This window comes from Haematobia irritans, chromosome 3 (genome assembly GCF_050003625.1).
Source record: "Haematobia irritans isolate KBUSLIRL chromosome 3, ASM5000362v1, whole genome shotgun sequence".
In the NCBI taxonomy this organism is placed as follows: Eukaryota; Metazoa; Arthropoda; class Insecta; order Diptera; family Muscidae; genus Haematobia; species Haematobia irritans.
In genome coordinates this window covers 175,879,256-175,906,732 of record NC_134399.1, presented here as the reverse complement: position 1 = coordinate 175,906,732, position 27,477 = coordinate 175,879,256, and the positions used below count along the sequence as shown (strand labels likewise).

Sequence of the window (27,477 nt, the reverse complement as noted above, 5' to 3'; positions counted from 1 at the left end):
CTTCTATAGAAAATCCGTAATAATTTAAAAATTAACAAGTAAGTTCGGCCGTAAGTTCGGCCAGGCCGAATCTTATGTACCCTCCACCATGGATTGCGATCGAATTAATTGGGTTGTGGTATCTTAAAACTTCTTAACATCGTTTTCTAAAATGTGAGTTAGTCCATACGTGGTATATATTAGACAAAAAAGGTATGTATAGGTAAGTCTACAAATAATTACGAATTGATATGGACTTTTGCACGGTACGTAGAGAGCCAGAATTGAAATATGGGGGTCGCTTATATGGGGACTATATACAATTATGAACTTGATATGGACCAATTATATAAGCCCTCGATTTATCTGAGGGCTATATATAACTATAGACCGATATGGACCTAGTTAGGCATGGTTGTTAACGGTCACATACTAGCACAATGTACCAAATTTCAACTGACTCGGATGAAATTTGCTCCTCCAAGTGGCTCCAAAATCAAATCTCGGGATCGGTTTATTTAGGGTCTATATATTATTATGGACTGATATGGACCACTTTTGGCATGGTTGTTAAATATCATATACTACCACCACGTACCAAATTTCAACCAGATCGGATGAATTTTGCTTCTCCGAAAGGCACCGGAGGTCAAATCTGGGGATCGGTTTATATGGGGGCTATATATAATTATGACTGATATGAACCAATTCCTGCATGGTTGTTGGATACCATATACTAACATCACGTACCAAATTTCAACCAAATCGGATGAATTTTGCTCTTCCAAGGGGCTCCGGAGGTCAAATCTGGGGATCGGTTTATATGGGGGCTATATATAATTATGGACCGATTTCGACCAATTTTTGCATTGATGTTTGAGGTCATATATTAACACCACGTGCCAAATTTCAATTGAATCGGATGAATTTTGCTCTTCCAAAGGGCTCCGGAGGTCAAATCTGGGGATCGGTTTATATGGGGGCTATATATAATTATGGACCGATTTCGGCCAATTTTTGCATTGGTGTTTGAGGTCATATATTAACACCACGTGCCAAATTTCAATTGAATCAGATGAATTTTGGTCTTCCAAGAAGCTCCGGAGGTCAAATCTGGTGATCGGTTTATATGGGGGCTATATATAATTATGGACCGATGTGGACTATGGTCATTAGAGACCATATACTAACACCATGTACCAAATTTCAGCCGGATCGGATGAAATTTGCTTCCCTTAGAGGCTCCGCAAGCCAAATCTGGGGATCGGTTTATATGGAGGCTATATATATAATTATTCACCGATGTGGACCAATTTTTGCATAGTTGTTAGAGACCATATACCAACACCATGTACCAAATTTCAGACGGATCGATTGAAATTTGCTTCTCTTGGAGACTCCGCAAGCCAAATTGGGGGATCGGTTTATATATAATTTTGGACCGATGTGGACCAATTTATGCATTGTTCTTAGAGACCATATACCAACACCATGTATCAAATTTCAGCCAGATCGGATGAAATTTGCCTCTCTTAGAGGCTCGGCAAGCCAAATCGGGGGATCGGTTCATATGGGGGCTATATGTAATTATGGACCGATATGGACCAATTTGGTTGTTAGAGACCATACTCTAACACCATGTACAAAATTTCAGCCGGATCGGATGAAATTTGCTTCTCTTAGAGGATGGGCAAGCCAAATTTGGGGGTTCGTTTATATGGGGGCTATACGTAAAAGTGGACCGATATGGTTCATTTGCAATACCATCCAACTGACATCAATAAAAACTACTTGTGCCAAGTTTCAAGTCGATAGCTTCTTTCGTTCGGAAGTTAGCGTGATTTCGACAGACGAATGGACGGACGGACATGCTCAGATCGACTCAGAATTTCACCACGACCCATAATATATATACCTTATGGGGTCTTAGAGCAATATTTCGATGTGTTACAAACGGAATGACAAAGTTAATATACCCCCATCCTATGGTGGAGGGTATAAAAATATATATAAAAGTTATGTCTTACCAGCTTGATAGTTGCAATATGATCAAGATTTCAAATCATAAAGCTACAAGACCGGCAATCGTCTTCCAAATGCTCGAAAAATGAAAATCGGACTTGTATTTATGGACGAAAATTTACTTCTAAATACTCAAGAAATAAAATTGGGCGATCGATCAATATGAAAATGAACCATCCTTGTCAGTTCTATATGTATGACATATATTGTCTAAATATTGTGATGAACCCATGAAATGATTTAACAATTGTAAAAAAATGTCTTAGCCAAGTCGAGTAAAATTATGAATTAACACTTGGGCCCCCAAAATAAAATCCTGTTTCCGTTTCTATTTCAACTACTCCATTTGCACCTTACACTAAAGCCATTCTAAATCTATTATAGTTCGTGGAATTATTATGTTCTAAAAAAGTTTCCTTGACATTAATAATTTTTTGTGTGCGTTTGTTAAATGGACCAATTATACAGAAACGAAGCATAAAGATTTACTTAATTCATGTCTCTCTCTTCACTAATAATGCATCCATATTGAACTTCTTATGGTAATAAAGACATTTTTGAAATTTTGAACTCCAATTTTTTCCGTCCATCTACGAAATTTTCTTTAACAAGTGAAAAAATATAATTATGTCTAAAAAATTTTCTTGTATTTGTCGGCAAATATTTACTTATTTTTGTGAAATTGGCATGACATCTCCGTTTGTAATACAGTATATTTAAAATTTTTCTAAAATAAACCAAAGATTTCGTTCCGTACAATAAAGAGGAAGAAAGTTTCCTTTATTAAATTTTCGATATGCAGAACTTAATGGTGTAGATATGAAGGATTGGATTTGTAAAACTGATTTATTATACTGAACCGATTTCCAAAAAATCCCAAAATTTATGGAAAGTCCCCACCTAATTCCGAAGCCTTAAACCAAAAATGTTCGTCCCTATCCATGAGCAAATATCGTCCATTTAGGGGAAAACCCACAATATTGGCAACACTGAATACGAAACTTTAAAAAGATAATAAAATTGTGGTGTTAGAAAGGAGTGGGAAAAGGTCAAACTAGGGTTCCTAAATTCCCGAACTTTTTACATTCCCGGGACAAAATTTTTTTTGTCTAATTCCCGGGAATTCCCGGGATTTTCTAAAAATTTACGAAATTGTCTTTTTAAGGTTTATAAATAAAACAAGTAAGGAAGGTCTAAAGTCGGGCGGGCCCGACTATATTATACCCTGCACCACTTTGTAGATCTAAATTTTCGATACTATATAACATCCGTCAAATGTGTTGGGGGCTATATATAAAGGTTTGTCCCAAATACATACATTTAAATATCACTCGATCTGGACAGAATTTGATAGACTTCTACAAAATCTATAGACTCAAAATTTAAGTCGGCTAATGCACTAGGGTGGAACACAATGTTAGTAACAAAAAAATAATGGAAACATTTAAATCTGAAGCAAAAGTTTATTTATGATTTATCGCTCGATATATATGTATTAAAAGTTTAGGAAAATTAGAGTCATTTTTACAACTTTTCTACTAAGCAGTGGCGATGTTGGTATTTTGACCATTTTTGTCGAAATAAGAAAACATATATATGGGAGCTATATCTAATCTGAACCGATTTCAACCAAATTTGGCACGCATAGCTACAATGCTAATTCTACTCCCTGTGCAAAGTTTCAACTAAATCGGAGCAAAAAATTGGCCTCTGTGGTCATATGAGTCTAAATCGGGCGAAAGCTATATATGGGAGCTATATCTAAATCTGAACCGATTTCAATAAAATTTGGCGCACTTTACTACACTACTAATTGTACTCCTAGTGCAAAATTTCAACCAAATTGGGGTAAAACTCTGGCTTCTGGGACCGTATTAGTCCATATCGGGCGAAAAATATATATGGGAGCTATATCTAAATCTGAACCGATTTCAATAAAATTTGGCACACTTGACTATAGTACTAATTGTTCTTCTTGTGCAAAATTTTAAGTAAATTACGGTAAAACTCTGGCTTCTGGGGCCATATAAGTCCATATCGGGCGAAATATATATATGCACAGAAAAAAATATCACCAAAATATTTCCAATTAAAAAGTTAATTGAAGTTGAAAATTTTTTTAATTAATAAATTAATTGGTACAATTAACTTTTTAATCACGATGGAAACATTAAGTTAATTAAGTCAATGATTGAAAATTTTAACATTTTTAATTAAAAAAATAATTGATACAATTAACTTTTTAATCAAATTCGGAAGACTAATTCATTAAAAAAGTGCTAATTTTTTTTTAATTTTTAATTAAAAATGTATTTCAAACAATCATTTGTTAATCCAAATGAAAACTCTAAGCCAATTCAGAAAGGAATTAAAAATAGTTGCCTTTTTTAATTAATAAATTAATTGAGTTTTGCAATCAACATCAATTAAATTTTTAATTGAATCAATTAAAAAATTAATTGAAATTTGCTGAAAAAATCAATTAATTTTTTAATCAACAATTTTTTCTATGCCCAATTAAAACTGTGATTGAACTATCGAACTATCATGTTCGTGATTGAAGACATTTCAATTAAAAAATTAATTGGATCAATTAATTTGGTGATTGAATCAGAAAATTTTTTTTTTGTGTGGGAGCTATATCTAAAACTGAACCGATTTCTTCCAAAATCAATAGGGTTCTATTCTGAGCCAAAACACATACTTGTGCCAAATTTGAAGTCGATTGGACTAATACTGCGACCTAGACTTTGACAGACGGACATGGCTATATCGACTCAGGAGCCCACCCTGAGCATTTTTGCCAAAGACACCATGTGTCTATCTCGGCTTGCAAACATATGCACTAACTTATAATACCCTGTTCCACAGTGTTGCGCAGGGTATAAAAATACACAAAACCCTTGAAATAATAAAAATAAAGTCTCTTCTTTTATTCATAAGAAAAAAAACATTTTTTGGTAGATTGAAGCCACTTTTTTGTAGTGATTCTCTTATAAAACTGCTTTCAGCAATTGCATTCATTGTGATTCCATCTAAAACAGCCATTCGAGAAACTATCTCTTCCATAGACTGCTTTGGTTGTAAAAATTGTTTTATACTTAAATCAGGTTTGATCTTTTTTGAAGGAATCACGTCACTTTATGAACCTTATCCAAATGACTCGTACTCCCACCTTTATACGTCAGTGTTACACACAAAAAAATTTTTTTCTGATTCAATCACCAAATTAATTGATCCAATTAATTTTTTAATTGAAATGTCTTCAATCACGAAAATGATAGTATCAATCACAGTTTTAATTGGGCATAGAAAAAATTCTTGATTAAAAAATTAATTGATTTTTTTCAGCAAATTTCAATAAATTTTTTAATTGATTCAATTAAAAATTTAATTGATGTTGATTGCAAAACTCAAATAATTTATTAATTAAAAAAGGTAACTATTTTTAATTACTTTCTGAATTGGCTTAAAGTTTTTATTTGGATTAACAAATGATTGGTTGAAATACATTTTTCATTAAAAATTAAAAAAATCAGCATTTTTTTTAACTGAATTAGTCTTCCGAATTTGATTAAAAAGTTAATTGTATCAATTAATTTTTTAATTAAAATTTTTAAAATGTTCAATCATTGACTTAATTAACTTAATTTTCTATCATGATTAAAAAGTTAATTGTATCAATTAATTTATTAATTGAAAAAATTTTCAACTTCAATTAACTTTTTAATTGGAAATATTTTGGTGATATTTTTTTCTGTGTATAGGGCACAGGTAACATTGCGCAAAATCATTTTTCGTGGTGAAGTACTTTCAAGCTGTAGATTGTACACGATCAATAGAAATCTAAAAATGATCGCTTGTTAAAAAAGTTACATATGTATTATTTTAAACGATTATTAATTTTTTTTGAAAATCAATAATTTATGTTATAAGAGAACACCTATCCACTTGTTATGAAGAGAAAAACATTTGTATTTACAATTATAGAATAACACACAATAATAAAAGGCAATCAGCTGTGTTATAGTGTTGCATTTTTTGCAATGGACGAAGTTGCCAATAAAAGTATATCCCTAATGTTTAAAACAAAAACTCCCGGAAATTAACGATGAAAATTTCCCGGGATTATCCACAAAAATATTCCCGGGAATTTTTTCCCGTATAGGAACCCTAGATCAAACTATTTTACACACTCAAAAACAGGGGACATCAAAGTCATTTATGGCGATTTCGATTGGGAAAAAAGGTGCAACATTCTCGAAATTGATTGCAACATATCAAGGACACTGCCATAGGTTTTGGATCCTTTATACCTCAAAATATTATAAATTAACAATAACTTTAGAATTACACTATCATTTGGGCGAAATGTCAATTAGGAAAAAAGGTAGTGTAACACCAAGGCAACATATTTTTTGCGAATCGAAAACGCCCTTAGAAATTATTATGCTGCAGATAAATTTCCCCAATTCCTTCAATTTAGTAAGTTTTGGTTCACTTTAGTTAAATGAACTAAACAAGAAAAAAAAGTATACACAAATGAAGCATACATTTTTTAGTGAAATTTAATTTACCACAAAAAATAGTCCAGAATTTCTTATAAATTTTACCAAAACCCATCTTCAACTTCGTATGACTAACGATATTTTTGCAAACTCTAAGTTTTTCTTTCAAAATTCGAAATTTTATTTAACAAGTGAACAAAAATCTCTTATATATGTTTTTTAATGTGACGAAAAAAATGTACTTATTTGTACCATATCAGTTTTTCTTTGAGCGCACCTCAATGCTGTTGGGCTGTAGTTTATTTATAAATTCGAAAATAATTGTTAGTATCTTTAAGGAGCCCTTATGTATTTAAAATCGTGGATTCCAAGCCATACGACTTTGAGGAAGTTTTGAGCTTAATGTTAGTGTTTGAGAATGTTGACAAACCTTTTCTATTATTTGGATTGTTCTAAAGCAACACGTCAGTTAGAGTTCACCTGTTGGTGTCTTCAATGCCAGTGGCCTATCACCCATGCATGTGAAGAGAAAAAAATACATAGAAATTAATTCGACATAAAAATTGCAAAATTCAAAACATATTATAAGATACAATGGCGCGATAATTTGGGGAGATCCTAATCTTTCCTTCTTTAGTCTTCTCATCATTATTTAGTCAGCTTGCCAGTATGAATAGTGCATAATTTTCAGCTAATATAAAAACTGATACCTTCTCTCTACCACATAAAAGGGACAAACACATTGCCTCTATTTCGGTTTTGTGTTGTAGTATATTTTTTTGGATGGACAACGTGGAAGGGCAAAGCATTAACCTCTTTTTGTGTTTAATTTACATTTAGTCGATTTTAAAAGCTGCACCATCACTGAAAAAAAATGTTCATCGTCAAACAGATGGTATATATAAATTCATTTTTAATATTTTAGTTTAATTTTATTATATTTTTTTTCTTGAAATTTTCCACAATTCAATGCAATTTTTATGTACGAGGGCAGTTCGGAAACTTCTTAGCCTAGCACAAAAAGCGCGGTATAAATAGAAAAAAGTTAAGTGTTTTGGAAACTTCCATCTCTGTAATGAACACATGTTAAATTTTGTTTGGATATGGCAACTCCTTCATATAGAAACAGGTGTTCAAAAAAAAAAGACGCATCCACAATTTTTTTACAATGGAAAAATTGGATATGCATGCTCTCATAAAATATTTACATAAAAAAGGTTTATTGGGACAAGAAATTTATAATGATATGGTGAATGTGTTAGGTGAAAGTGCTCCTTCATATGCAACAGTAAAAAATTGGGTTGCTGAATTTAAACGTGGTCGTACAAGCATTGAAGATGAACCACGTAGTGGACGTCCAAAAACAGCTACAGCAACAGAAATTGTAGCCAAAGTGCATGATATGGTATTAAATGATCGCCGAATAAATGTGCACGAAATTGCTAATATCATGGGCATCTCAAATGATCGAGTCCATTTAATTTTGCATGAAGAACTACAAATGAAAAAGCTTTCTGCAAGATGGGTGCGATCAAAAATCGATCAAAAACGCATAAGAATGAACATTTCTCAAGCTTGTTTGGATCGTTTTAAGCGAAATAAAATGGATTTTAAGCGTCCTTTCATAACTGTTGATGAGACATGGATCCATCACTATACTCCAGAGACAAAAGAACAATCCAAACAATGGACTGAAGCTGGAGGAAGTGCCCCAAAGAATGCAAAAACAATTCAATCGGCTGGTAAGGTTATGGCAACGGTTTTTTGGGACTTCAAATGTATTTTATTGATTGACTATCTGCAAAAGGGTAAAACAATAAATTCAGAGTACTATTGCAATTAAATGTACAAATTCGAGAAAAACGCTCTGGCTTACAACACAAAAAAATAGTGTTTCATCAAGACAACGCACCAGCGCAAAAGAGTGTTTTAACAATGGCTAAAATCAACGAATTAAAGTACGAGTTGCTTGACCACCCACCTTATTCTCCTGAGTTAGCTCCCAGTGACTTTTACTTGTTCCCAAATCTAAAAAAATCCTTGCTGGCAAGCGTTTTACCTCAAATGAAGATGCAATTACAGTTGTACACCACTATTTTGAAGACCTTGAGGAAAACTATTTTAATCAAGGGATAGAATTGCTAGAAAAGCATTGGACTAAGTGTATTGAAGTTTCAGGAGATTATATTGAAAAATAAAAATATTTTTGAAAAACTAACTATTCTCTTTCATTGATATGCTAAGAAGTTTCCGAACCGCCATCGTAAGCTATTGAGTCTTTCGAATATAGGCTAATTCTTATGGTGATTTCGATTGTAAAAGGTACAAAATATACGAAATTGTTTGCAAAATATAAATGACATTGTTGTAGCTTCCGATTTTTAATCCCTCCGTTTCAGGATGACCCTATAACTTGGGTGAAAGGGCAAAGGGCCGAAACGATTTTTCACCTTTGGTTTAAAGTTTTTTTTTTGTAATTACTTTTACTTTAAATTTATTTACTTTTTAAAGGGAGAATCGAACCGCGGACCATATAATTTGTAAGCCAACACAATATCCACTCGACTACGTAGCTGTTATTGTCATCAACAGACAATTATCGCTATGCGATCAACGCACAAGCAACGCAAATAGCCAAACAGTTACATTTATATAGCATAGTTTTCGGCGCTCACGAGCCTATTAAAGAAACTTTATTTAACAGAGCAATGGTTAGCATGCCCGCCTTGCATACCAAGGGTCGTGCGTTCAATCCCTGCTTCGACCGAACCCAAAAAGTTTTTATACCCTCCACCTTAGGATGGGGTTATAGTAACTTTGTCATTCCGTTTGTAACACATCGAAATATATATCTAAGCCCCCATAAAGTATATATATTCTGGGTCGTGGTGAAATTCTGAGTCGATCTGAGCCTGTCCGTCCGTCCGTCTGTTGAAATCACGCTAACTTCCGAACGAAACAAGCTATCGACTTGAAACTTGGCACAAGTAGTTCTTATTGATGTAGGTCGGATGGTATTGCAAATGGGCCACATCGGTCCACTTTTACGTATAGCCCCCATATAAACGGACCCCCAAATTTGGCTTGCGAGGCCTCTAAGAGAAGCAAATTTCATCCGATCCGGCTGAAATTTGGTACATGGTGTTAGTATATGGTCTCTAACAACCATGCAAAAATTGGTCCACATCGGTCCATAATTATATATAGCGCCCATATAAACCGATCCCCAGATTTGGCTTTCAGAGCCTCTAAGAGAAACAAATTTCATCCGATCCGTCTGAAATTTGATACATGATGTTAGTATATGGTCTCTAATGACCATGCAAAAATTGGTCCATATCGGTCCATAATTATATATAGCCCCCATATAAACCGATCACCAGATTTGACCTCCGGAGCCTCTTGGAAGACCAAAATTCATCTGATTCAGTTGAAATTTGGTACGTGGTATTAATATATGGCCTCAACCACCAATGCAAAAATTGGTAGAAATCGGTCCATAATTATATATAGCCCCCATATAAACCGATCGCCAGATTTGACCTCCGGAGCCCCTTGGAAGAGCAAAATTCATCCGATTCGGTTGAAATTTGGTACGTGATGTTAGTATATGGTATCCAACAACCATGCAGGAATTGGTTCATATCAGTCCATAATTATATATAGCCCCCATATAAACCGATCCCCAGATTTGACCCCCGGTGCCTTTCGGAGAAGCAAAATTCATCCGATCTGGTTGAAATTTGGTACGTGGTGGTATTATATGATATTTAACAACCATGCCAAAAGTGGTCTATATCAGTCCATAATCATATATAGCCCCCATATAAACCGATCCCCAGATTTGGTTTTGGAGCAACTTGGAGGTGCAAATTTCATCCGAGTCAGTTGAAATTTGGTACATTGTGCTAGTATATGGCCGTTAACAACCATGCCTAACTCAGATAAATCGATCCCCAATCACACAAAAATTGGTCCATATCAAGTGCATAATTCTATATAGTCCCCATGTAAGCGACCCCCGTATTTCAATTCTGGCTCTCTACGTACCGTGCAAAAAGTCTATATCGATTCGTAATTATTTGTAGACTTAACTATACATAACTTTTTTGTCTAATACATATATACCACGTATCGACTAACTCACAATTTAGAAAACGATGTTAAGAAGTTTTAAGATACCACAAGTCAAGTAATTCGATTGTGAATGGCAGTCTTTCGTAGAAGTTTCTACGCAATCCATGGTGGAGGGTACATAAGATTCGGCCTGGCCGAACTTACGGCCGTATATACTTGTTTTTTTTTTACTTTTTAACGGGAGAATCGAACCGCGGACCATATAATTTGTAAGCCAACACAATATCCACTCGACTACGTAGCTGTTATTGTCATCAACAGACAATTATCGCTATGCGATCAACGCACAAGCAACGCAAATAGCCAAACAGTTACATTTATATAGCATAGTTTTCGGCGCTCACGAGCCTATTAAAGAAACTTTATTTAACAGAAACATACATTTATTTGGACACGGTGGAGCAATGGTTAGCATGCCCCCCTTGCATACCAAGGGTCGTTAGTTCAATCCCTGCTTCGACCGAATACCAAAAATTTTTTTTTTTACGTATAATCCAAATATGTTCGGAAGATTCCGAAACAATATCAAAATCCCTAAATGATTTGGCCTTCCTTTAAGGATTTTTGTATTGTTTCAGAGCCAAAGTTGCAGCTTCTTTGAATTAAGGACATTTTTAGGAGCCAACATATATTCAAATCTACACGCAAAGAAAACAAGTAACATCTGATCCAAGAAAGTAACATCTGCATAAATGTGCTTTGTATCCACTATAGTTTTAGGACATAAAAAAAAAAAAAATTCTATGGAGAATTTTGATGAAAATTTTGTATTGTTTTCGATTTCACCTGGTATCACGGTGCAAGCAGATGGCCACTAAATTTTTTAGTTTTTTGTTTTCAAATTCAATTTGGTGCATTTTTAGTACGCTCTTTTTCTTAATGCTTTTTAATTAATTAATTGCTTTATATAGCACCTTTCAACAGCAATATAAGCTACTGTAATTACCCATTGCCAATGGTAAGTAATGGAAATTGTGTGTAATTTACTAATGTTAAAATATTTTCGGTGGTATTCATTTCATTGTTCTTTCTACTTAGGCTTTATATGCCTTAAAAATTACATAGTTTCAATTTTGTTGCATTGTTTGGAGAAAACAACGACTAAGGAAAGTTGGGCGCCTACTTCTCTAGTCTTAAAATTTTAATCAACTAACGCCTTGGGACTACGGTTCAAAGATGATGGTTGCCGAAATTCGGGACATTGCGCCGTACATTCCGCGATCTGTCGGGACAAGCAAAAACAGTCACATTTTTCCAAAATAGTTGCCCAACTTGGTAAATTTGCATAAACGCCATGGCGAAGTCGTTATTGTCTGCGAATTTCGAAATTCTTAAATATGTTGGATCCTCTGAATTTTTCTCCCAAGATGGCTGCGATGATTTTATATCAAACGTAAATATTTTTTTGAAAAGTTGTTTTTTTTTTTCTTTTTTAAAGACGGAAACCTAAACTCATATTTACTGGCATATTAATTTCGGTTTTGGCAAACAAACTTAAGCTCTGAGTTGACAATCGTTGGTTCGTTTGTAGTGCCTTTCGATACTAGGAATTTGGATATCATCATGGACACGGTTTTGGGTATATTTCACATCAGAGTTGGGGATTGTTACAGTGTGACTAAAGAGTCTATGGTAGTGTTAGGGTTAAAATTGAACTTTGAAATGTTGGCAGGGAGTACAGACTTCACATATGTTATAATTTGTAAAAATGCATTTCGCAGAAAAACGTGAATTTGAAATAAATTTAGATATTTGAGGATATTTTTTTTTTTTACATTTACTGCTTAAGTGACAGCTGGTGATTCGAAAGACAGTGATTTGATTTGTTTCTCATAGTGATGAGATTGAATGAAGTGATACAAAATCTGACAGACAAAAAGCATGAAAATCCAAAACCAAAAATATTTTTGAAAGCGATTTCATTTCAAAACGTTTTCTTTTCTAAGAAATGGAAAAAAGAAAACATATGCCTTGAGTAATTGAAATTCCGGGATTTTTGGCAAATTTTGTGAAAGATTCGGGAAACTTCCTGTAGACGAAATTCCAAGCAAGCCTACCTGGGACGAAACTCAATGTCAACAAAAAATCTATATGGCAAATATATAAAGCTAAAGCCATTTGGAAGCAATTGCGCATTTATGATTTATCGGGCGATACAAATGTATTAACAGGTTGGCTGATCCCCGGCCTGACACATAGATGGCGTCGCTAGTATTCAATGCATTTTATTTTTATATAGTACCAATCTTCAAATGATTCGTGTCAAAATTTGACGACTGTAAGTCAATTAGTTTGTGAGATAGAGCGTCTTTTGGAAAGCATCTTTTGTTACAGTGAAAAAATGGAAAAAAAGGAATTTCGTGTTTGGAAGCAAAAACTTGGCTTGATAATGAGTTACCGGACTCTGCCCCAGGGAAATCAACAATAATTGATTGGTATGCAAAATTCAAGCGTGGTGAAATGAGCACGGAGGACGGTGAACGCAGTGGACGCCCGAAAGAGGTGGTTACCGACGAAAACATCAAAAAAATCCACAAAATGATTTTGAATGACCGTAAAATGAAGTTGATCGATATAGCAGAGGCCTTAAAGTTATCAAAGGAACGTGTTGGTCATATCATTCATCAATATTTGGATATGTGGGAACTCTGTGCAAAATGGGTGCCGCGCGAGCTCACATTTGACCAAAAACAACAACGTGTTGATGATTCTGAGCGGTGTTTGCAGCTGTTAACTCGTAATACATCCGAGTTTTTCCGTCGATATTTGACAATGGATGAAACATGGATCCATCACTACACTCCTGAGTCCAATCGACAGTCGGCTGAGTGGACAGCGACCGGTGAACCGTCTCCGAAGCGTGAAAAGACTCAAAAGTCCACTGGCAAAGTAATAGCATCTGTTTTTTGGGATGCGCATGGAATAATTTTTTATCGATTATCTTGAGAAGGGAAAAACCATCAACAGTGACTATTATATGGCGTTATTGGAGCGTTTGAAGGCCGAAATCGCGGCAAAACGGCCCCATATGAAGAAGAAAAAAGTGTTGTTCCACCAAGACAACGCACCGTGCCACAAGTCATTGCGAACAATGGCAAAAATTCATGAATTGGGCTTCGAATTGCTTCCCCACCCACCGTATTCTCCAGATCTGGCCGCCATCGACTTTTTCTTGTTCCCAGACCTCAAAAGGATGCTCGCAAGGAAACAATTTGGCTGCAATGAAGAGGTGATCGCCGAAACTGAAGCCTATTTTGAGGCAAAACCGGAGGAGTACTATCAAAATGGTATCAAAAAATTGGAAGGTCGTTATAATCGTTGTATCGCTCTTGAAGGGTACTATGTTGAATAATAAAAACGAATTTTGGCAAAAAAATGTGTTTTTCTTTGTTAGACCGGGGACTTATCGGCCAACCTGTTATTTGGAGCATTTTTGCACTTCTTACTACTTAGCATTGGTGATTTTACAAGGATATGGACTAGATCTCGCCAGGTGTCAATTGTGGGTTTGGGACAATATTTGTCTAAATCGGACCGTTTTTGCTCGAATCCGATGTTCGACAAAAAAGCAAGTAATTAATTATGGCAATATTTGTTTAAATGGGGAGAACATATATGTGGGCTTTATCTAAATGTGAACCGATTTCGATCGAATTCGACATATTTAATTAAAATTTTAAATCTATCAAAAAAAGTAAAATATGAAATTGTCTACCCTATTTCCCAAATGAAGCGTGCATGGGAGCTATATCTAAATCCTAACCGATTTGAACCAAATTTGCCATACTTGACGATACCATCAATTTCATTCCTTGTGCAATATTTGAAGCAAACCAAAGTGAAACTCAGTGTTCCGATTTGGCGGATATTTCAGTTTTAAAAGATATACAAAAAAACATTCGGATGTATGAAATTTGACGAAGATCTGTTGATAAACACGTCAATTAAGACCAGATCTTTGATAAATATATTTGACAGCTATATCTACATCCGAACTGATTTTCCAAAATCAGTAGGTATTGCCTTTGAGCCGAACTAAGACCCTATGGCAAATGCGAGGTAGTTTATCAGATTATAACCGAACCAAATTGTAACCGATATTATCTGTACAACAAATAGATTGAAAGGCTTGTGTATAAAAAAAATCAACTAAGAAATTAATCGATCCAATATTTTTTTAATCAAAACATAATTTATAACGGTACTGGAAACGAAAACATATGAAACGAAAACATATTTTTTCTGTGCAGATCGATCCAGGAGATTATTCCGAGGCCTTGCTGCATGGAGCTTTATAAGGATTGATTTTACTGTCCTTCTTGAAAACAAAACCCAGCGCTCATGATCTGAAAAAGTAATGGTTACGAATTTATAAAAAAAAATCCGCTACCGTGACTCGAAACTCGATTGTCTGCTCCATACACATTATGCGCCGTCCAGAGTTTAAGTTTATCCGGACGGTATGTCTGTGTTTGTAAAGAATCTGTGTATGTGGGAATCTGGGATATGTTTGACATGAGCACTGTCGTCCGGATAAGCTTATAGTCTGGCCGGCGCATTAACAGTCGCCTTAGCACATTTGCATCACCGACAAGTTGATGCAAATGTTGCCACAAGAACGTCTAACGAATATTTTATGACTTGTTCATGGCCAATGAAAGACGAAAGCCGTTCATGAAATCGTGAACATTCCGTTTCATTTTCTTACCGTCCGTTCACGATAATTTTTTGATTTAGAACATAATTTTTGCTATTAGTGTATAATCCATTGTATGCTAATACATACACAAAAAAAAAAAAAATCACGAAAGTTTTTCCAATTAAAGTCTTAATTGAGTTTTAAAAAATATGCAACTAAAAATTTAATTGATTAAACAAATTTTTTTAATTTAAACAAAAATTAATCACAAAAATTAATAGTATCAATTAATTTTTCAATTCACTTTCAATTGAGTTTTAATTGATACTATCATTTCTGTGATTGAAGACACTTCAATTGAAAAATTAATTGGATCAATTAATTTCGTCATTGAATCAGAAAAATTTTTTTTTGGTGTGTTTTTTTTTTAGAGGTGGAAAATGACTTAATCCACTCCATCTCTACTTATTTTGTTCTTTTGTATTTAGTGACAAGTTATTCTTATTTGCTGGGGCTCACTTAAAACAGCCTCTCTTGACTACAATCCATTTTACTAATATGCTACAAGCAACTTAAATGAACATTTACATAAATTAATAATTTTCCAACCATTTACCGTGCACCATTTAAATTTATGTTCTATATTTTTTCTCTCCTTGTTTTTTTTTTTCGTAGTTTCACAAGACTCGGAAGATTATTATCGCTTGGATCCAAAGAAATCAGCTGCTGAGAATTGCTATGATATTTATTCGGCATTGTGTTGTCGTGAGACACGCGATACCAAGCGTCTTTTTCTGCTCAATGGCTTGGCCACATTGTGCCAGCAACAGCAGCAGTTGCAGCAGAAGCAACAAAAATCTCAACAACACCATCACCATCATCCACAACAATACCACCAACATCAAAATCAACACCAGCACCATCATGCAACCTCACCATCATCGTCATCGTCAGCGGCGGCTGTGGCTTCAGCAACAGCTACAGCACCAACAGTCAACAAATCGGCAACACAAAATCCATCTACCAGAATTGGTGGAAGCAGCAACAGTAATAGCAGTAATGAAATGATCACTGCTAGTGCTGCAACAACTTCAGCTCTGGTGGCAACATCGATGTCAGCGGCGTCGGCATCATCATCTACAGCAATAACAACATCAAAAAGTAATTTGGGATTTACCACGGAAGAGTTACTTTACTGGTAAGTATGGATATAACACATATTTGTAGCAATAACAAAATCGCTTCCATACCAATTAAAATCATAAACGAAGAAGTTGTTATGACAGTTATAAATATTCAGTAGTGAACCATATCTCTTTTTACGCTTGTACTATACACATAACAAATTTTAGTACATGTTAATCCCCCATAGAAATTAAAATTCCCCCTTTCAAACGGCAATAAGATGTCAACACTCACACAATCATATCGGTAAGCGAAATCTTGTATACGTGACGGCTATCGCCGATTTGCTCAATAAATGTTTTTGCGGTAAATGGCGTAGTGTTGAACTGATACGAAATATCGGGAAAATAATTTTTTTTTTGACGTAAAATCTGGAAGAATGTTTCGGTTAACATAGACCCTCCGCCTACTCTCTAATACTAATAGACTTCTACAAAATCTATAGTCTCAAAATTTAAGTCGGCTAATGCACTAGGGTGGAACACAATGTTAGTAAAAAAAATATGGAAAACATTTAAATCTGAAGCAATTTTAAGGAAACTTCGCAAAAGTTTATTTATGATTTATCGCTCGATATATATGTATTAGAAGTTTAGGAAAATAAGAGTCATTTTTACAACTTTTCGACGATTTTACAAGGAAAATGTTGGTATTTTGACCATTTTTGTCGAAATCAGAAAAACATATATATGGGAGCTATATCTAAATCTGAACCGATTTCAACCAAATTTGGCACGCATAGCTACAATGCTAATTCTACTCCCTGTGCAAAATTTCAACTAAATCGGAGCAAAAAATTGGCCTCTGTGGTCATATGAATGTAAATCGGACAAAAGCTATATATGGGAGAATCTGTACCGATATCAACCAAATTTGGCACGCATAGCTACAATGCTAATTCTACTCCCTGTACCAAATTTCAACTAAATTGGATTTAAAAATTGGCCTCTGTGGTCATATGAGTGTAAATCGGACGAAAGCTATATATGGGAGATATATCTAAATCTGAACCGATTTCAACCAAATTTAGCACGCATAGCAACAATGCTAATTCTACTCCCTGTGCAAAATTTCAATTAAATCGGAGTAAAAGATTGGCCACTGTGGTCATATGAGTGTAAATCGGGCGAACGATATATATGGGAGCTATATCTAAATCTGAACCCATTTCCATAAAATTTGGCATACTTGACTACACTACTAATTGTACTCCTAGTGCAAAATTTCAACCAAATTGGGGTAAAACTCTCGCTTCTGGGACCGTATTAGTCCATATCAGGCGTAAGATATATATGGGAGCTATATCGAAATCTGAACCGATTTCAATAAAATTTGGCACACTTGACTCTAGTACTAATTGTTCTTCTTGTGCAAAATTTTAAGCAAATTAGGGTAAAACTCTGGCTTCTGGGGCCATATAAGTCCATATCGGGTGAAATATATATATGGGAGCTATATCTAAATCTGAACCGATTTCTTCCAAAATCAATAGAGTTCTATTCTGAGCCAAAACACATACTTGTGCCAAATTTGATGTCGATTGGATTAAAACTGCGACCTAGACTTTGATTACAAAAATGTGTTCATCTCGTCTCCTTCTGGGTGTTGCAAAAATATGCACTAACTTATAATACCCTGTTCCACAATGTGGCGAAGGGTATAAAAATGGCGATTTATTGTTCAGTAGTCAATTGACCCAGCGAAGCTCCATTATTTTCAACCAGTCTATAAAGTAGGTTTGCTCGAGGCCTGGAATATAGACACTCACGAATGCGATGGCTCTTCCTACGACAGATATTTGAGCAAAGAAAAAAATTTCACAAACATTTTTCCAATTAAAATTTTAATTGTTTTAAAAAGTATTCAATTAAAAATTTAATTGACTCAACAAATTTTTTAATTGAAACAAAAATCAATCACAAAAATTAATAGTATCAATTAATTCTTTAAGTGGATCAATTCATTTTTTAATTGATACTTGATCATTTCTGTGATTGAAGACATTTCATTTAAACAATTAATTGGATCAATTAATTTCGTGATTGAATCAGAAAAGAAATATTTTTGTGTCTACCCAACGAATGACTTTCAATTTGGACACAAGTCGTGTCGATTCCTTCGTCTGGAATGAATTTGGTATAACTTGAGATATCTTTGTAGGTCCCAAATTGCGTCATGGACTCATTTAGTATCAAACAATGAATGGACTTTGAATCGATGAAATCGAGATATCAATGAGTGATTTTTGCAAATTGGTACGTCTCGAGACGAACGGAAGTTTCACGAAAAGACTGATAAAAATTCTGCTCATTATATTCGTGAAAGAGTACGCATTCCTTAGCCAAACGTGGCAGTTTTTTCAATCCAAAGTCGAAAAAATATTCCAAGATTTTTTATCGTTCACAAAAAATTTTTTTCAATCACGGAATTAATTGATCCAATTAATTTTTAATTGAAATGTCTTCAATTACAGAAATGATTGTATCAATTTAAAAATTAATTTATCCAATTAAAAAATTAATTGATACTATCAATTTTAGTGATTGATTTTTGTTTCAATTAAAAATTTGTTGATTCTATTAAATTTTTAATTGAATATATTTTAAAACTCAATTAAGACTTTATTTGGAAAAAATTTCGTGAAATTTTTTTCTGTGTTTTATTATTGTACAGGTATTGTATCTCAAAAGTATAGAAAATGTTGTCAAAATTTTATTTCTAAAGAAAATTTTGTCAATATTTTATTTGTAAAGAAAATTTTGTCAAAACTTTCTTTCTACAGAAAATTTTGCCAAAATTTTATTTCTTTAAAAAAATTTGTCAAAATTTTATTTCTATAGATAGGTTAAAGTGGCAGCCCGATTAAGATTCAGACTCACTTAGACTATTCAGTCCATATCTATAGACAATTTTGTCAAAATTTTATTTCTACAGAAAATTTTGTCAACATTTTATTTCTACAGAAAATTTTGTCAAAATTTTATTTCTATAGAGAATTTTGTAAAAACTTTATTTCTATAGAAAGATTTGTCCAAATTTTATTTCTATAGAAAATTTTGTCAAAATTTTATTTCTATAGAAAATTTTGTCGAAATTTTATTGCTATAGAAAATTTTGACAAAATTTTATTGCTATAGAACATTTTGTCAAAATTTTATTTCTATAGAAAATTATGTCGAAATAATCGATTGTTTCTATGACCTCAAGCCGAACAAAATTAATAATCAGAAATTTTATTTCTATAGAAAATTTTGTCAAAATTTTGTTTCTATAGAAAATTTTGTCGAAATTTTATCAAAATTTTATTTCTATAGAAAATTTTGTCAAAATGTCATTTCTATAAAAAATGTTGGCAAAATTTTATTTCTGTGACCTCAAGCCGAAAAAAATTAATAATCAGAATAATCATAAAATTGGTCAACAACACTCAAAAATACGTAAAAATTTTATTAATAATTTTATCAAAATTTTATTTCTGTAGAAAATTTTGTCAAAAATGTATGTCTATGACCTCAAAATTAATAATCATAAAATAGGCCAACAACGCTCAAAAATACGTAAAAATTGTCTTTCTATAGAAAATTTTGTTTCTATAGAAAATTTTTCAAAATTTTATTTCTATAGAAAATTTTTGAAAATTTTATTTCTATAGAAAATTTTGTTTCTATAGAAAATTTGTCAAAATTTTATTTCTATAAAAAATTGTGTCACAACTTTTATTTCTATAAAAAATTTTGACAACATTTTATATCTATAGAAAATTTGTGAAATACCACTTAGTTGGAGAGGAATATTCTGCAAAATCGACCAAACCATCAAGAATTCTATCACACTACCAAACAGTAAAACATATACAATTTTTGGTAGATTTCCGGCAACCGTGTCAACATTGCGGTGAAACCATTTAGAGAAGCATTGAAATGTCGCCACCATTTCTGAGAGGGGATAATCCACGACTGAAAAACTTTTTGGTATTTGGTAGAAACTGAGATTGAAGCCATGGCCCTTTGTATGCAAGGTGAGCATGCTAACCATTGCACAACGGCGGTGTACATCGTCATACTTTGCTATGAAACGGTTCGCGATTGCTCTTTTTTGCCTGAGCAAGCAAACGCGGCACATGATGGGTGTCGACAAATTTCTCAGTGAACAAGATTTCGAGCCGGATATGGTTCACGCGATCTAGTGGAATACCTATGGTTTCCGCCATATGGTGTACTTTCATTCATATTCGTGCCCGGACAGCGAATCAAAAAAGCATCCAAACGCTTTTTCGATTTCCCAGTGCGTTTTACCTTTCAATATATACCATATCTTTATACTTCCATAAACAGGGATGGTTAAGTACATATCAGGCCACTTTCGTAACCCTACGCCCGGCTTGTGCGTTCTGGTCGTTTTTAACCAAATGACGAAGTCTCATTTGCAGGGAAGTGAAAATTCGAACGTTTTTACGATAATACCGCACGACAGCAATTAATGCTTCGTGGCCCTACTGATCGTGGTCATACACTCTTTCCGAAATTTCGTGGCGCTACTGATCGTGGTCATACACTCTTTTCGAAATTTCTTGCTCTTGCTCTCGTTCGGATTCTTCCATATTGTGCTTCTAACCGTATTCGTGCTCCACACCGCTATATGTGCGCCAGTCCGCCATACCGTTAAGACTGCTCTGGGGATTTTATCGCTTCTGATATCATAGTCATTCGGATATGCGGGAATATATTCACTCTCATTGGCCTCAGGGTTGCACAGAGGAATTACCCACACTCCCAACCTCACTTTTTTTTCTTAACTTCTTTAATCTTAAAGATTATTTTTATTTAATTTTCTCCTTTCCGCCAAATAAAAATTCCTAACCTCACTTTTCGCTTTTTCTCTCTTAATTTCAGTTTAAGTGCTTCCTTAATACACACATTTACTCAAGTAAGAGCGGCTGCAATACGTACCATACGTTACGTTTTGACCACTACCAAGGATGTTAAAGTATTTAATTCAATACAATTGCCACATTTATTGTGTCGATCGATTGATATAATGCTTAAAAATGACGACGAACGGGTTCAAGCTTTGAAATTGGTAAGTTTGAAGTACTCAAGGTGATGATATATATATTCGTTAAAATTCTCTTCGCTTTTGTTACAGATACGTAAAATGTTAGCAATATCACCGGAAAATATTAGTCCGGTATTGGTTCGTTGCTTAGTATCCCTGGCGGATACTGGCATCGAGGAAAGTGATAACCTCTTGAGAGCCTGTTTAGCTACACTCTGTGAGTTTGCTGTATTAAATCCAACATTATTGATATGTTGCGGTGGTGTAACGTCAATCACGCGTAATGTCCTTGAATGTCACAATCCACGTATAGCGGAAAGTTTAAGTGGTGTCCTTTTGTATCTGCTGGAATGGCCGCATACACGAAATATATCAGGAGTTCGATTGGATTGTTTGGCGGCACCCTATTGCGATTTTACATATCGTTTGGGAATTATGGATAAAAATAAGTAAGTGCCATTTATTTCGAAGGATAGACAGATGATGGTGTTACAATTTGTGTAAAATTAAATGAGCACATTAAAGGGTGATACGGTCAAAATTTGGTCAATATAAACTTGACGTATTTCTTTTAATTTTGCATTTAAAAAACCTGAACACCCCTCATTTTGAAGGTGTGTGTGTAGAATGTTGCTCCTATTTTGATTTTGGAATTCACTCTTCAGTTGTCAAAATGCCGTCCAAGCAAGAAGAGCAGCGTATCAAAATTTTGCTCGCGCATCGCGAAAATCCGAGCTACTCGCACGCAAAGCTGGCAAAATCGCTAAAAGTTGCCAAATCAACCGTTACAAATGTAATTAAAGTGTTTGGGGAACGCTTGCCGACAGCCAGGGAGTCTGGATCGGGGGGAAATCGAAAACCGGAAGCCGCTGAAACGACAAAGAGAGTTGCCGGTAGTTTCAAGCGAAACCCTAACCTCTCTCTCCGAGATGCCGCAAATAAGCTGGGTGTATCGTCTACAACCGTGCATCGAGCCAAAAAACGAGCCGGACTATCGACTTACAAGAAGGTAGTGACTCCAAATCGCGACGATAAACAAAATACGACGGCCAAAGCGCGATTCCGGAGGCTGTACACGACGATGCTGACGAAGTTTGACTGCGTGGTAATGGACGACGAAACCTACGTCAAAGCCGACTACAAGTAGCTTCCGGGACAGGAGTTTTATACGGCAAAAGCAAGGGGAAAGGTAGCAGATATTTTCAAGCACATAAAACTGCCAAAGTTCGCAAAGAAATATCTGGTTTGGCAAGCCATCTGTACCTGTGGTTTGAAAAGCAGCATTTTCATAGCTTCCGGGACTGTCAACCAAGAAATTTACGTGAAAGAGTGTTTAAATAAACGTCTGCTGCCTTTCCTGAAGAAACACGGTTGTTCCGTACTGTTTTGGCCGGATTTGTCATCTTGCCATTACGGTAAAAAGGCCATGGAGTGGTACGCCGCCAACAACGTGCAGGTGGTTCCCAAGGACAATAACCCTCCCAACACGCCAGAGCTCCGCCCAATTTAGAAATACTGGGCTATTGTCAAGCGGAACCTAAAGAAGACCAAAAAAACTGCTAAGGACGAGCAGCAGTTCAAGGCAAACTGGCTTTCTGCGGCGAAGAAGGTGGACAAGGTGGCTGTACAAAATCTGATGGCAGGTGTCAAGCGTGAGGCCCGGCAATTCGGATTTGGAAAAGCGAAAGCCTAACTGAATATTTTTCCTGAATTTTATACTAATTGAACTTGAAAAAAAAATTAATTTGATTTTTTAAATAAACGATTTCACCGATTTACACGCGTTTTCCCTTGACCAAATTTTGACCGCATCACCCTTTATAGCGAAGACACAAGCATGGCGTTTAAATGTAATATATTAGATAAACGGAATTGGAATATTTAATTAAGAGTTTTAATGGTATTTGACAACGGAGTATGTTAAACTTTAAGCCCTTGTAATCAAGCATAAGGTCCCAAACAATGCTTCAGAAAAATTATGTCTTCGCTAACCATTACGTTATTCCGCTCAATAGAGAAAAAAGCGTCAATTTTACTCCTTCAGAAATGCATATTAAATTTTTCCGATCACCACCTTAATTAAATGAAATTCTCAAAATGATAATTTCTTTTTTCAAAAACTTTTTAGGGATGCTCGTGAATTACGTTACACAAGCTGTCGTTTAGCTTTATTATCTGTACTGCGTAGCTGGACTGGGACCATTGAATTCTGTGATCCAAGTAAACCATCCGGTTTAAAAGCAATAGTCGATGCTTTATATTTAAAACAAACTGAAGTTAGAGTAAGTATTGCTTAAAAATATATTTTTTTTTTTGAAAATCAATTTTTGTTATCAATTTGTTTTTTATTATATTTTTTTACAGAAAGCAATATTGGAATTGCTCTTTGAACTGTTAGGTCTTCCACAACCCACATGGACTGATGAATATGCTGTGGCATTACAAGCAGTTGATCCTTCAGATTTTCAGGATAATTGGCTACTAAGCAATGGTTTTGTGGCTGCTGAGGGTCGCAGCATATTGCCTAGTTTAGCCGCCCGTGCTCCCAACATTTGCGAACAACATTTGGCCTTACAGTTGTATTGTTTTCTAGAGACTGGTCTCCTCAATGCCTTGGTAGAGGTTATAGTTACAAGCGATGATCCCCTTTCCATAGCAGCCACTGTTTTAATTGGCAAATTATTACATTTAATGCATACCCATTTACCACCGGACATTTGTAGTACGAGCCCAGCACTGCCAAGTTTAATATCGCATGCCACAAAGGGTAATCTACATGCAAGTGCAGCGATATCAGCGCTACAGTGTTATCAGAAAATGCTAAGGAATCGACCGGCCTCGTGTAGCTTATTTTTGGATAGTATTATACAAGAAGGAAGTAAGTATTGGAAACAATATATAGAGATAAACCCATCAACTTTTTATAAATAAAGGAATTGGCTTTTTACACCTAAAGAGTTGAAAGTTGGTCTCCTCGGGGGTATGAAATTTTGAACCGATTTCGATGATTTTTTTTTTGCAAAATTTTGACAAAGTGGGTTCAGTATTTGGAACCTAGAAGTTGTGTTTTTAAGTGGATTCGTAATTTCTTCTTAACTGCATTCCCAACAAAATTCTACGAATCAAAGAAGGTAAAAATGTGTACCCATGTGCTTTAGATAAAAAGTTGTAAAGTCCACAAATTAGAATTTCACAAAAATATCGAATTTTGACCATTTTTTTTTTTGGTAAAAAGCACATACATTCTTTTTGTCGTAACATTTTTTTTTTATAGATTTCTCCCAATCTTTTTTTTCTTATAGGCGAGAATATAATGATACGTTTTAAGCATTTATCGGCCATTTTGGTCAAGTAGTATATGAGTTATTCTCCTCCCAAAATCCACAAATTAGAATTTCAAAAAATATCGAATTTTTGACCATTTTTTTTTTGGTAAAAAGCACATACATTATTTTTGTTGTAACATTTTTTTATAGATTTCTCCCAATCTTTTCTTCCTCTTATAGGCGACCATATAAGGATACGTTTTAAGCTTTTATCGGCCATTTTGGTCAAGTAGAATATGAGTTATTCTCCTCCCAAAATCGGACATTTTTCAAAAAGAAAAAAATTTGTTTTCAAAAATTCTCATTCGGCACCGATTGCTAAGCCGATCTGTTTTCTAAAAAAGCTCTATGTGTCCACTAAATAACTGTAAAAGCTTTCAACATCCCACCTGTAAACAGCTGAGAAATATGCAAATTACAAAAAATAACGTTTTTTCAAAATATGTCCCACTTTGGGGATTTTTGGGATTTTTGATACCAATTTTGGGAATGGTATATTCAGCAATATTTCTTAAAACAAATTTCCCTGCGAAAATCAATAAAAATCATAATGATATCACAATTAGTTCAAAAGTTATTAAGGTTTCAATTCATATTTTTAATTCGCAAAAAATCGGAATTTTTGAAAAAAAATGTTCCGTGCCCCAAAAACTTCAAAGTTTCGTATTGTTTGTTCTTTATAATTGCATAGAAATAAAGCTCTCTCAAATACCTTTCCAACGATGTGTTATATTTATACCCGTGCTTAGCCAAATGCGCCAAAAACGTCACTAACTCGGGTAAAATAATGCATTTCTGTACGTTTATATGGGGGCTATACCCAAATCTGAACCGATTTAAATCAAACTTGACACACTTGACGATACTATCAAATATACTTCTTGTGCAAAATTTGAAGCAAATCAGAGAAAAATCTGGCTTCTAGAACCATATATGTGCATATCGGGCGTAATATATATATATATATATATATATATATATATATATATATATATATATATATATATATATATATATATATATATATATATATATATATATATATATATATATATATATATATATATATATATATATATATATATGGGGGCTATATCTAAATCTGAACCAATTTCAACCAAACTCGGCATGCGTAGCTAGAATGTTATTTCTGGTACCTGTGCAAAACTTCAAGTAAATCGGAGTCAAACTGTGGCCTTAGAGTGAACATTTAGTTTTGCCCGTTGCCCATTTAAGTGTATATCGGACTATAGATATATATGGGAGTATCTAAATCTGAACCGATTTCCACCAAACTTTGCACACTCCTCGTGCAAAATTTCAAGCAAATCTAAACAATACTTTGGCTTCTGCAGCAACACCAGATTTTGCCAATATTTTATATGGCCCCAGAAGCCAAAGTTTTACTTAGATTTGCTTGAAACGAGGAGTCTAATTAGTAGTACAATCAAGTGTGCAAAATTTGGTGGAAATCGGTTCAGACTGAGATACTCCCATATATATCAGTTGTATATAGCTGCGGAGTTTACAGCTAAAACAAAATTTCATACCCCCGAGGTGACCAACTTTCAACGCCTACAGGTCAGCTCGTGGACCCACTAGGGACCCACAAATTGGCAAACTTAGAGGAAAACACTTCAGCTTTCACACACAGAAATTATGTTGACATCTTTATCCGTTCAAAAGTTACAGAATTATTAAAAAAACAAGTATATACAGTTCGGCCGGGCCGAATCTTAAATACCCACCACCATGAACCAAATATTAGGGTTTCCTTTGAAATTTCAGGAGGGCTTGAGGACTTGAGGACACTTCCCGAAGACAAATTTAAAGATTTCACCTATGAGGGCTATATCAGATTCTGGATTTATAAGAACCATTTTTGTTTGATTTTTATCTATATCTATATGGAGGCATTACCAAATGGACCGTTAAAAACTTAATCCGATACACGTTTTTGTGAGTCTACAATACCAGAATATTTACAATTTCAGCAAATCAGATAAAAACTACGGTTTCTAGAAACCCAAGGAGTTAAATCGGGAGATCGTTCTTATGGGGGCTATACTAAAATATGGACCGATACTCACCGTTTCGGCACACCTCTTTATGACCCGAAAATACCTCTAGATTTCCAATTTCAGGCAAATAGGATAAAAACTTCGGATTCTAGAAGCCCAAGAAGTAAAATCGGGAAATCGGTCTATATGGGGGCTATACCAAAATATGGACCGATACTCACCATTTTCGGCACACCTCTTTATGGTCCTTAAATACCTCTAGATTTCCAATTTCAGACAAATTGGATAAAAACTACGGTTTCTATAAGCCCAAGACCCCAAATCGGGAGGTCGTTTTATATGGGGACCATACCAAAACATGGATCGATACTCACAATTTTTGGCACACGTATTTGTGGTCCTACAATACCTCTGGATTTCCAATTTCAGGTAAATTGAATAAAAACTGCGGTTTCTATAAGCCCAAGAAGTAAAATCGGGAAATCGGTCTATATGGGGGCTATACCAAAATATGGATCGATACTCACAATTTTTGGCACACGTATTTGTGGTCCTACAATACCTCTAGATTTTCAATTTCAGGTAAATTGAATAAGAACTGCGGT

General features: G+C 34.6%; 1 protein-coding gene across 3 annotated transcripts in view; it reads left to right on the top strand.

Moving 5' to 3' along the window:
• The window catches only part of rictor (rapamycin-insensitive companion of Tor), a 197,983-nt gene that overhangs the window by 157,292 nt on the left and 13,214 nt on the right, over positions 1–27,477 (top strand). For all 3 annotated transcript variants that reach the window (XM_075299059.1, XM_075299058.1, XM_075299057.1), the window contains exons 2-6: positions 15,961–16,483; positions 21,363–21,549; positions 21,616–21,974; positions 23,654–23,807; positions 23,890–24,403. In XM_075299059.1, the coding sequence (XP_075155174.1) occupies positions 15,961–16,483; positions 21,363–21,549; positions 21,616–21,974; positions 23,654–23,807; positions 23,890–24,403 (1,737 nt within the window). The remainder of the gene's footprint in view (positions 1–15,960; positions 16,484–21,362; positions 21,550–21,615; positions 21,975–23,653; positions 23,808–23,889; positions 24,404–27,477) is intronic.